Source organism: Festucalex cinctus, chromosome 6 (assembly GCF_051991245.1).
Source record: "Festucalex cinctus isolate MCC-2025b chromosome 6, RoL_Fcin_1.0, whole genome shotgun sequence".
Classification (NCBI taxonomy): Eukaryota; Metazoa; Chordata; class Actinopteri; order Syngnathiformes; family Syngnathidae; genus Festucalex; species Festucalex cinctus.
Window position 1 is genome coordinate 1,677,245 of NC_135416.1, and position 12,117 is coordinate 1,689,361.

Consider the following 12,117-nt stretch of genomic DNA (forward strand, 5'->3'; position numbering starts at 1 on the left):
AATAACATAATTAAATGTATTTTAAAATACAAATGAAATAATCAAAACAAAATACATTGCAAAACATTTTCATAATGAATAAATTAACTCATTCAAACCCAAAACCATGTAAATGTTTTTTTAATACTTTGTCCATCATTACCAAAAACGTATTTATACGTTTTTTTGTTTTTTTGTTTTTTGTTTTTTTTTAATACAAGGGCATACAGAAGGCTTTGATGCAGCTTCTGATATGAAGAGTTGGCTTAAAGCAATGGTAGTTATTACAAAAATGACCAGCAGGTGGCAGCAGAGTATAAGAGATCAACCAGGATCATGTTGCAATAAGCTCTTTTTGTCAATGTGATGAAACTTAACTGCGTTCTAATGCTAATTGCTGCAAAAAAAAATCCGGATGAAAAAAAAGAGATGCTAGTCTTTCTTTTGGTAGCTTCCATGTTTTTATACCAATCAAACACAATATTCTGTGGGCCTTGCAAAATCAGTCCAAATCCAGAGGGGGGGTTACTTCACTGAAAATGGCTGGGAGGGAATGAGTTAATAAGCACTTAAAATCCAATACATAAATATGAACAAATGATTTGAAATGTAATTCCGTACTTCAAAATACAACCAAATAAAATAAGTCTTTATCGCACTCGATTGCCTGGATTCGATTCCAGGTGAGTTTGAATTGTTTCCATTTTTTTGGATTCATGTGTGCGTGCGTGCGTGCGTGCGTGCGTGCGTGCGTGCGCAGGTGTTCCAGAGCGCGCAGGAGTTGCTGCAGGGTTACCAGGTCCACCCGGAGATCCAGGCGCAGATGTTCGCTTACCTCTTCTTCTTCTCCAACGTGTCGCTCTTCAACCAGCTGATGGACAAAGGTAACATGGGGACCACCGGGGGGAGGGGGGTGGGGGGGCTCTCACCTCCGCGAGACCTTTCCCCGAGGAGGCGCGCAAGCTGTTAGGGGAGCGTCCTTGTCAGCAAGTTTGACTTGAGGCGAGGGAGACGTCGGGCGGGGTCGGGGGAGAGAATCCAGATTTGTCCTCTGTTGTCCTTCCCTTCCTATCTGCTCTCTAATTCCCATCAGCCTTCCCCCTCCTCCTCCTCCTCCTCCTTTTTCCATGTGGGAGTGGGAAGAGGAGGTCTTGATTGAATGAAGCAGAGGGAGGAAAGCAGCATGACGGGGAAAAGGTCAAAGCCTCGTTAGGCTGCTTCGGTCTTAACTGCGAGTCATCAAAAATGTGTAAGCTGCAAGCAGAGATGCCAAACCATCTGTCGAATGAACGAACGCACTTCAAATTTGGGAGCAAATTTCTACTCATGATAGACATGCCTACCATGTTTAATTCATTCACTGCCATTGTCGGAAAAAGACGTCAAATGATGCATTTTTTTGCTGGTCTGGCAGTGAATGTGTTAATAAATAACTAAAAACAAAAAAAATCGAAGTGGCCCTTGCAGCTTTCTATTTTTCTGTATGTGGCCCTCAGAGGAAAAAGTTTGGCTTAGACCACTGGCGGGCAAAGTCGGTCCTCGAGGGCCGGAATTCTGCAAGTTTTGAATGTTTCCCTTCTCCAACACAACTGGTATATGATTAGCTCATCATCAGCAAGTTCTGCATAAGCCTGATGACTCAACTCAAATTTATTTATAAAGTACTTTAAAACAAGCATTGCTGAGGCTTTTTCAGCTTTTTTTTTTTTTTTTTTTTGTGGGTCCACTCAAGATAAGACAAGCCTACCAAATGTCATGTTACTAAGATCAACTGGATTTTGAGGATGAATTTTCAAATGAAAACTCCAAACTTTGAAAATGTCTCAAATTGACCTTGAAATGCCGTCTTCAAACCAAGATGGCAGACTTCGTGTGCTTGGAATTGGCTAAATTGGTTTTTGTGGGTCTCCTCAATACAGACATGCATACCCAATTTCAAAGTCAAACTGGCTACGGGGGTTGAATTTTTCAAACATTTGGACCAATCGTAGGACTGCTGGAGGCGGCCGAAATGACCTTTTAAAATGGCCGCTTCAAAACAAAATGGAGGACTTGTTTACGACATGGCTTCTTGAGATTTTTTCCGCTGTTCTAATCAACTCAACATGTCTACCAAGTCAGATGTTGTCATATGGAACTGGATGTATTTTTGAAAGTTACCGAGCCACATGCTGCTTCACCAAACCTGCCAGTACATTTCCAAACACGCACACACGCGCGCGCACGTCGTACGTCTTCATTAGCCAGCAAAGTGAGGACAGCGACACCTTCGCATTAATGCAGGGGAACGTCCCGTCTGGCTCCTCGTCGTCGGTCGCTCATTGATGTTTCTGTCGCTATGGTAACAGGCGAGGGTGTGTGTGTGCGCGCGTGTGTATGTTGAGTGTTACGCTGACGTTTGCAGGACACGCACACACAAACGTGCTCATCTGGCTGCAGCGCATCCGAAAGAGGCGCTTCACTTTTCCCCACATTTTGTTACAGTAAATAACATTTTTCCTCAAAAATCTACTTTCTAATTAATATGAATGAATTAAAAAAAATAAAAATAAATTCTAATAAAATAAATACATTCCAATTCTTCCCTGTAATAACAATGTTAAAAATAAGTTTTAACGAAATGTAAATATTTCTTAAGAAGAAGAAATTTTTATTTATTTATATTTATTTATATATATTTATTTATATTTATTTTTTCCTCAAATGTTTATATGACACCCAATCACGACAAAGTAAAAATATTTTTAGGATATTTTTTATTTATTTATTTATTTTTGTTAAAAATAAAATAATAAATGTGTGAAAAGTCAAATCAATAGTCTTACCCAAAATGGAATAATTGGAATAATATATTTAATGACTTTTTTTTTTTTTTTTCCTCAACATTTGGCACATTGTAACGTCAGTGTGAATATTTATTTATTTATTTGTTTATTTATTTAAAATATGACCAATTGACATTCCCCCCTTTTTTCTTCACATTTTATAATAAGATGTAAATATTATTATTTACATATTATTAGCTAATTAATTAATTAATTAATTAATTAATATATTGTAGATCTAAAATAAAATTAAAGATATAATTTTTTTCCCTCAAATTTTTATACGACACCCAATCACGACGATGTTAAAATATTTTTCGGGTAATTTTTTTTTATTAATCTGTTAAAAATAAAATAGTAAATGTGTAAAAACTCAAATCAATAGTCTTACCTAAAATGTAATAATTGGAATAATATATTTAATGACTTTTTTTTTTCTCAACATTTGGCCCATTGTTATGTCAGTGTGAATATTTATTTATTTGTTAATTTATTTATTGATTTATTTATCTAAAACATGACCAATTGACCTTTTTTTTCCCCCTCACATTTTATAACAAAATGGTGGAAATGGAAGCATTGTGAAGACTTTCAACCCTCTCAACTTTAGCGGCTAATTGTATTGCGCTTTCACCCGCTAAATAGATTAGCGTTAGCTCGCGCGGCTCTTTTGTTTTGGCGCGCGCGCGCAACGCAAGTCGCGGCCGAGCTTTATGACACCTTTTTTTGCAAGGGAGGTCAAGCGACGTCTCGTCTGCGCGTCCTTAGATTACCGTATGCCGAGACGTAAGCCTATTACGCGAGAGTGTGCGCGCGTGCGCGCGCGTGCGTGTCCGAGACATATGGCGGCAAATTTTCCCAAGTGCTTTTTCATCAAATGGCAGCAGTCGCTCAATCTTTAGTCATTTAGTCAAGCGGCTAAAAGAAGCTTCAGCCGCACGTGCGCTTGTGTGCCGGCAATATATTAGCAAGGAACGATCAATACGCATTCAAAGGTCATATTTAAAAAAATAAAATAAAAAAAAATGCATTTCATGTAATGTTGTTTTATGAGTAGTGCAATGGACAATATGAGTCATTTTTATAAAAGCCAAAAACGATATTTTGTAAAAAAAAATAAATAAAAATAAAAACACTGAAATATATTTAGAAAAATATGAGTCATTTTTATAAAATCTAAATTAAGCATATCACATATTTGATGTATTTATATTTCTAAATTAATTCATAAAAATGAAAGCTAAAAAATGTACTGCATTCTTGATGGGTTTTTTTTGTAATTAATGTATTTTTTCATAAAAAAATCATGTTAAAGCATGAAGTAGTATTATTAAGTTTTCATAAAAACATCACATTTTTATATGGAATAATAAATCTATATTTTAAAAACAATTTGTGTTCTATTCGTAAAGTCCAAGTAAATATTTTAAATGATTAAATTCATTTATATATTTAAAAAAAACAACTAAATTTAAATAGCAATAAACCTACTCCTTTTTTTATATTTATTAATGTAACGATATTTTGTAAAAAAAAAAAAACAGAAATATATTATTTTAAAATATATATGAGTCATTTTTATAAAATCTAAATTAAGTATATCACATATTTGTATTTATATTTCTAAATTATTTCATAAAAATTAAAGCAAAAAAAGTCCTGTTTTCTTCACGTTTTTTTTTAATGTATTTTTTCATTCACAATTGAAGCAAGAAGTATTATTACGTTTTCACATTCAAAATCACATTTTACATTAGAATAATAAATCCATATTTGAAAAACAATTTTTGTTCTATTTGTAAAGTCCAAGTAAATATTTTAAATGATTAAAAAAAAAAAAAAAAAAAAAGAATCATAAATCTATATTTCAAAAAAGTCACGTCATGTTGTTTTCCGAGTAGTAAAATGAGCTGACTTGGCTGGCGCGCGTGTTTTGCGTGCAGGTCCGTCCCGCGGCTGGTTCCAGCGCTCCAAAGTGGTGCAGGTGCAAGCGTGCCTGCGGATGGTGTCGGAATGGGCCCGCAAGTCGTCCCTGGGACATCTGGCGGACAAATTCTTCGCCAAACTCAACAGCGCCGTCGCCGTCCTGGCCACGCCGCCGCAGCAACTCACGCAGGCGAGACGCACGCACACACTGGCGTTCACGTTCGTCCTTCAGCTACATGGAAATAGAATAAAATAACATTTTATATTTGTATTAAATACGATGAATTATTTTTAATGCATTTAATGCACGAGTAAGGTCCAATTTTGTCAACTTCCCTAATTGAATTTAATAATATTTAATATAATCACACATATTTGACTCATGACAACAATTCATCCTCCTTTTTACAAATGTAAAAATTGATATCCTGTTGATTTATATTTCAATAAAATTACAAATGAGTTTAAATCATAATTTAACAAAAAATGTTACTCATTTTTGTAAAAATATGTCACATATTTGCTGTATTTATATTTCTAAATTAATTCATAAAAATTAAAGCTAAAAAAAATGTACTGCATTCTTGATGTGTTTTTTTTTTTTTTAATTAATGTATTTTTTCATAAAAAAAATCATGTTGAAGCATGAAATAGTATTAAGTTTTCACAAAAATATCACATTTTACATTGGAATAATAAATCCATATTTTAGAAATAATTTGTGTTCTATTTGTAAAGTCCAAGTAAATATTTTAAATGATTACATTAATTTATATATTTAAAAAAACTAAATTTAAATCCCAATAAACCTACTCCTTTTTTTTTTTTTTTTTTTTTATTAATGTAACGATATTTTGTAAAAAAAAACCAAAAAAACAAAGAAATGTATTATTTTTAAAAATATGAGTAATTTTTATAAAATCTGAATTAAGTATATCATATTTGATATATTAATATTTCTAAATTAATTCATAAAAATTAAAGCAAAAAAAGCTGTTTTCTTCACTTTGTATTTTTTCATTAACAAATGCTGATTAAAGCAAGAAGTATGATTAAGTTTTCACATTAACATCACATTTTACATTGGAATAATAAATCCATATTTGAAAAACCATTTTTGTTCTATTTGTAAAGTCCAAGTAAATATTTTAAATGATTAAATTAATTTATATATTTTAAAAAAAAATCCCAATAAAGCTACACCTTTTGTTATTATTAATGCAACTATATTTTGTATATAAAAAATAATTAAAAATTAAACAAATTAATATATATATTTATTTAAAAAAAATGGAAACATGGAATATAATTATGTACTATATTACATTTAATTTTAATAAATCAAATATTTTTCCAATTATATAGTAATGGAATGCACGTGAATTGATGCGGCAAATGATTTCCAGCTGCTTTAAAAGTGTCCTTTTCCCTGCACGCAGATGAGCTGGCGAGTGCTGTCGGGCGAGCACTCGTCCCTGAAGCCGGTGCAGCTGCACAGGATCCTGACCCAGTACCAGATCACCGCCGAGACGGGCCCCGTGCCCGCGTGGCAACCCGGAAGCGAGGACGAGGCCTACATCTACCGCACAGGTGACTTGAGGCCCGCCGAAACGGATTGAAAATGCTAACGCGGCGCTAACCGTGGTCTTGGTTCAGTGGACCTCCTGGAGAGCTTTGAGAACCACCCCCCCATCGTGCTGCCCAGCGGCGGCTTCGGCGTGGACCTGGACGGCGAGCGCGTGGAGGACAGCGTCTACCGACAGCTGCTCTACGTACGACACTTCCTGTGGGGCCTGCGTGCCAAGACGCACGCTAACGCTAACGCTAACGCCACGCACGCCAACGGCAACAACAACAATGCGGCCGACGTCCAGGTGAGACTGTGATGTCACAGTGGGGCTCGCCACAACTCTGATGATTTGCTGTGGCAACAAAAGCTGCTGTAACTTGAGCCTTTCAAAAAAAATCACCGATTTGATGAGCGTCCAGCTACGATAGCGTATTAGGGCCACAAATTTTTTGAGAAAAACAAATTTATAAGTGGCAAACTTGATTTTATTAAGTGGCAAAAAAAAAAACATTTTTTTTTTTTTTTGTGGGGGGGGGGTTACAATTTTATAACGTGGCAAATTTGTGACTTTTTTTTTTTTTTTTTTTTTTTTTTTTTTTTTTTTTTTTTTTTTTTTTAGACTTTGTAGAGTGGCACCTTTGGAAGAAAAAAACGTGTAAATTTGCGAATTATAAAGTGGCAATTTTTTTTTTTTTTACAAATTTGCAAGAAAAAAAACTTGTAAATTTGCGATTTTATAAAGTGGCAAATTTGTGACTTTATAAAGTGGCAATTTTTTTTTTTTGAGACTAGGGTCGCAGATTTGCAAGAAAAAAAAACATGTAAATTTGCGATTTTAGAAAATGGCAAAAAAAATTTTTTTTACAAATTTGCAAGAAAAAAAACTTGTAAATTTGTGACTTTATAAAGTGGCATTTTTTTTTTTTTTTTTTAAGACTGTAGCACACACCTACAAAACTGTAATCTGTGCATAAGAAGCTGTGCTGGTTGAGGAGTTTCCTGCTAATCTTTCAGATGAAAGAAAAAAAAAAAACTCAGATGCATGCGCGCATGCACGCACGCACGCACAGAAGAAGGGAAAAAAAAGAAGAAGCTAGACATGGTTAAATCATGGCTAATCTTCTTAGCAGTCAGGCTGTCTCATCAGTGGGGCCGACTAGACCGTAATCCTCCATCTTAGAACACATCATCATCATCATCATCATCATCATCATCATCATGAAGAAGGCCTCGCCTCAAAAAATGGACGCATTCATCAGCCGCAGTTTGCTGAGGATGGTGACAGTAGCCAAAAAAAAAAAAATGCGTTCACTCTCAAAAAAATGTTTCCAAATGTTTCTCAAAAAAAAAAGTCCAAATTTGGGATGTCATTTAAATTGAGGGGTCACATTCATTCAACAATTCGATCTCAAATTGTGGCTTAATTAATAAGATGCCACTAACACGTATTTCAAATCGTGCCGTTGTTTTTGGTTGCAAATAATTACAATTACATTGGGAAAATGGTCACATTTATCGATTATTACCGTGTATGAGCAGTCTGAAAGTGTTCAAAGGTTTTTATGAATCCGTTTTGAAATTTCATTTCCACGTGAAACTGACGAGAACAAAGTGGATCCGCTCACTAATTGCAGTAATTGTCAAACTAAATATTGATGCGAGGTCTCCCTCTAGTGGCGAGTGAAAGAATCACTGCCGAAGCGCCCGTTCAGTTGGACAGTCCAGTTTTTCATTTTGAAATTCAATACAATTAATTACGTTTCAGCTTTAACAACTGCTAGTTTTTTTAAACTTTTACATCATTTTTATTAACCTATAATGTATATTACATTTTTATTGAATCATTACTTTGGTGCAGACATTTTGACTTCATTATATTATTACATTTAGATTTTTTTTTCCTCTTCTCAAAATTTTGTTTACCTGTATATTTCTTGCATTTTTATTTTATTTTTTTAATATTTCAACTTTAAAACTTGAGATGAGTTTTTCCCATAATATCATAACTTTATTATATATTTTTTTCCTTATAAAGTTTTATTTATGTGATGTATTTTTTGTGATAATTATTGACATCTTTTAGGACGACATTCTCTGTTCCGTTTTGGATGAACATGTAAGCCGACTAATATCTCTGCTTTCATTTTGGTCACAGTGGTCCTTGGGGAGCAAAATTCATATTTTTGGGTGGGCCTACTTGATGCAAACATTTCAGAACTGATGTATGAATCCGTTCAATAATTGGGCAATTGGATTTTTTAGGTAATTGTAATGATTTTTGGATTTTTGTTGACCTATTTTTGCTATCAACTTTTTTTTTTTTTTATTTATTTTTTTTTTTTTAAATACGCTCACTCACACAAACACGCACACATACAAACATGGTCTCCTGGGTGGGGAATCGAACTCGCGCCACCTGCATTGAAAGCAAGCGACGGTTTTTGACAACTTAAAAAAAAAAAAAAAATAAAATAAAAAAATTAAAAAAAAAAATGTACCAAAAGTTTCACTTCTTCTACTAACATAAACTCCTCCCTGAAATACAAAGCTTGTCTCTCAGTCACCCACTAGGCCACGCCCCTTTAAGGCACAAACCTAACACAACAATGCTACAGTATGGGGGGGGGGAAGAACGCAAATCGATACCACAAATATTCATTCCAGCTTCCTGAACTATCATGTGATAAATGTGTTTCCTCTTCCCTCCTCTAGAGGGAGCTGCCGCCGCCGCCCCTGACGCACGGCAGCCCCCGCTCGGGCGACGGTGAGGAAGAAAACGGCCGCGGCCAAGCGCACGGCCTCCGGCGGAACGGGGGCGGCGCCCACCAACACCACCACCTCCATCATCTTCATCATCTTCCTCATCCTCACCATCAGCACCCGCCCACCATCACGGGCTACCCCGAGGGAGGGGGCGGAGCCCCGCAGATGAACGGATGCGGCAGCAAGGCCAACGGGCTCATCGCGAACGGCATGGAAGGTAGGACGTCGCGAGATACCCACAATCCTTTGGGATGGTCCCCGATAGGTCACATGTGTCAAGATCCGGTCCTCCGCTGCAGTAAGTTTAGGGTTAGTTTGCAGACATTTTTTTTTTTTAGTTCAACCAAAAAAAACTTTTACAGATATTGTCAGGTTTACCTGTTTGACATCTATTGAATATGAAACAACTGATTGATAACATTCACTCCTGCACTCTCTGAAGATTCCTCTCCTCACCCTCTTTTTTTTTTTTTTTGTTGTTTTTTTTTTTATTTGGTTTCCACGCCCGAGTTCCATCGGTACTGATACCGTATATACATTTTTGGGGATTATTTTTCTCATGTAATTATATGAATTTTTAATTCTTTTCCAAAGTGTTTTTTTTTTTTTTTATCTTAAATTCTATCTTCAATTAGATATTTTGGATTTTTTTTTTTTTTTTTTTTTATTTATCCTCATGTTGACCTAGTATTTAAAATTTGAAGTTTCAAAAAGGAATTTATATACAATAAAGAGATTATTTATTTTTTATTTCATATAATTATTTTAATTGTTTTTATTCATATTTGTTATAATTAAACATCGTGAAAATTTGCTATTTAATTTTTTTTTTTTTTAAAAAGGACCCATTTTTATTTGCGATGACTTTCATAATTATTTTCTTTACCTAAGTTTAAATATATATATATATATATATAAAATAAAATCTATATTTTGTAATTTATGTATTTGCACTGTTTTGAAATGTAAAAAAAATAAATAAATAAAATAAAAAGGTGTATTTTAATGCTTTATATTGGCGAGCCTCATCAAGCGTCATACCAAAAGAAACAATGACCCCTGCTGGCGGTCCATAGAAATGCATGTTATGGGAAACCCCGCCCCCTCCCCACCTCCACCTGCATCAACGTCTTCGTGTATGTGGCCCCTATAGCGAGATCCTGCGTGTGCGTGTGCGTGCGTGCGCGTGTGTGTCCACTGCAGGCTGTGTTCCGAGTGGCTGTGAGTTTCCCTTCCCCGTGTGGTCCTCGTCCCCGGACGCCCCCCCACTGCCTGATGATATGTGTGTGGTGTTTGTAGTGGAACTGGACAAAGGACCCTACGGACTCGGCATGGGACTCATCGACGGTCTGGTGAGTTCTTGCAATCAATAAATCTATTTCATTTTTCAAAATTGGGTGAGTCCCCCAAAATTTTGAAAGTTGGTTAGTCACATGATCGCCCCCCCCCCTCAGCACACGCCGCTGAACGCGGCGGGCATCTACATCCGCACGCTCATCCCCGACGGGCCGGCGGCGTCCGACGGCCGGCTGAGGATCGGCGATCGGATCCTGGCCGTCAACGGGACCAGTCTGATCGGAGCCGACTACCAGAGGTACGCGCACAATATTTTCTTATCACAAATCGCCTTCCAACATTTTTGAATTGGCATTTTTATTTCGTTTTCAATCGACCCCCGATGTGTTCGGAGCACCAACGTCCAAGTAACGCAACATTATAGCTGCTTGCAGCTCTAGTTAGTTTTTTTTTTTTATATAGACACATTTACGATACATGGACATTAAAAAAAACGCCTTAACTATACATTGTCTTTTTTTTTTTTTTTTTTTTTTAAAGACACGTTTACGATACATGGACATTAAAAATAAAAAAAACGCCTTACTCTTCATTCTTTTTTTTTTTTTTTTTTTTTTTTTTTTTTTTTTTTTTTTTTCTTTTTTTTAAAGACACCTTTACAATACATGGCCATTTAAAAAAAAACGCCTTACTATACATTGTCTTTTTTTAAAAAAATTTTTTTATTTATTTTATTTTTTATTTTTTTTAAAGACACAATACATGGTCATTTAAAAAAACGCCTTACTATACATGGTCTTTTTTTTTTTTTTTTTTTTTTTTTTTAAAGACACCTTTACAATACATGATCATTTAAAAAAAAAAAAACGCCTTACTATACATTGTCTCTTTTTTTTTTTTTTTTTTTTTTTTGAACGACATAACAGAAGTACTTTTGCCTCTTTCTTTTTTTTCCACGATGCAGCGCGGTGGATCTGATCCGCCTGGGAGGGGGTCGCCTCCGCTTCCTGGTGGCCAAGTCGGACCCGGAAGTGTCGGAGAAGATCAGCGCCTCGTCCTGTTGACGGACGGACGGACCGGGCCAGCTGTCAATCAAACTGCAGATCAGCACGCCAGTCGGGAAAGAAATGATCACTCAACTGGACGTTGCGTGTGGAAATATTGTCCGCAAAACGTTCGCTTGCTTGTTTTGGCCGATTGACCGACGCTCCGCCCCCCTTTTTTTGTGACATGCCTGATGGCGATGATGTCATCACTTTGAGACACATGAATTGTTTGTTGATCTTTTTATTCCACTTTTATTGCTAAGACCCCAATTAAGCATGCTTTTGCAAGTGCGTGCATCCTGATGAAAATGTACTCAGTAGCGCCCCCTGGAAACTTAAAGCAATTAAATAATAATTTGCCCATGACGAGCTCTTTGCAGTTTTAATTCTTCTTATGATGATTGTAGTTTTATTTTTTTTTACATGATAAAACATTTCAAACTGTTCAGAATATTGTTTCTTTTTCACTTGTGTCCATACTTTTTCCACTCTTGACCATATTTGGACATACAAATCACTGCTTCCTGCCAAGACTGGGTGCGAAATCCACCAGGGGAAGAAGGAAATAAAGTGTTTTAAGTTAACATGGATTTGTTGAAGTGGTATTATTTTGCTGCAGAAAAAAAAAAAAAAAAGTCTTACAAAGACATTTTTAGAGAACATAATCTTACAAGATTTTTTTTTTTTTTCATTAAAAAGTAATTTTACTTCT

The 12,117-nt window shown here is 35.6% G+C and overlaps 1 protein-coding gene across 6 annotated transcripts in view; it reads left to right on the forward strand.

Moving 5' to 3' along the window:
• radil (Ras association and DIL domains) overlaps positions 1–11,995 on the forward strand; it is a 29,061-nt gene extending 17,066 nt beyond the window's left edge. For 5 of the 6 annotated variants that reach the window (XM_077524479.1, XM_077524481.1, XM_077524485.1 and 2 more), the window contains 8 exons: positions 740–863; positions 4,748–4,920; positions 6,170–6,320; positions 6,387–6,604; positions 9,013–9,280; positions 10,267–10,415; positions 10,518–10,657; positions 11,324–11,995. In XM_077524479.1, the coding sequence (XP_077380605.1) occupies positions 740–863; positions 4,748–4,920; positions 6,170–6,320; positions 6,387–6,604; positions 9,013–9,280; positions 10,267–10,415; positions 10,518–10,657; positions 11,324–11,423 (1,323 nt within the window). In that variant the 3' untranslated portion in view covers positions 11,424–11,995. The remainder of the gene's footprint in view (positions 1–739; positions 864–4,747; positions 4,921–6,169; positions 6,321–6,386; positions 6,605–9,012; positions 9,281–10,266; positions 10,416–10,517; positions 10,658–11,323) is intronic. The other variant, XM_077524484.1, reaches the window with a different exon arrangement.
• Positions 11,996–12,117: the final 122 nt, after the last annotated feature.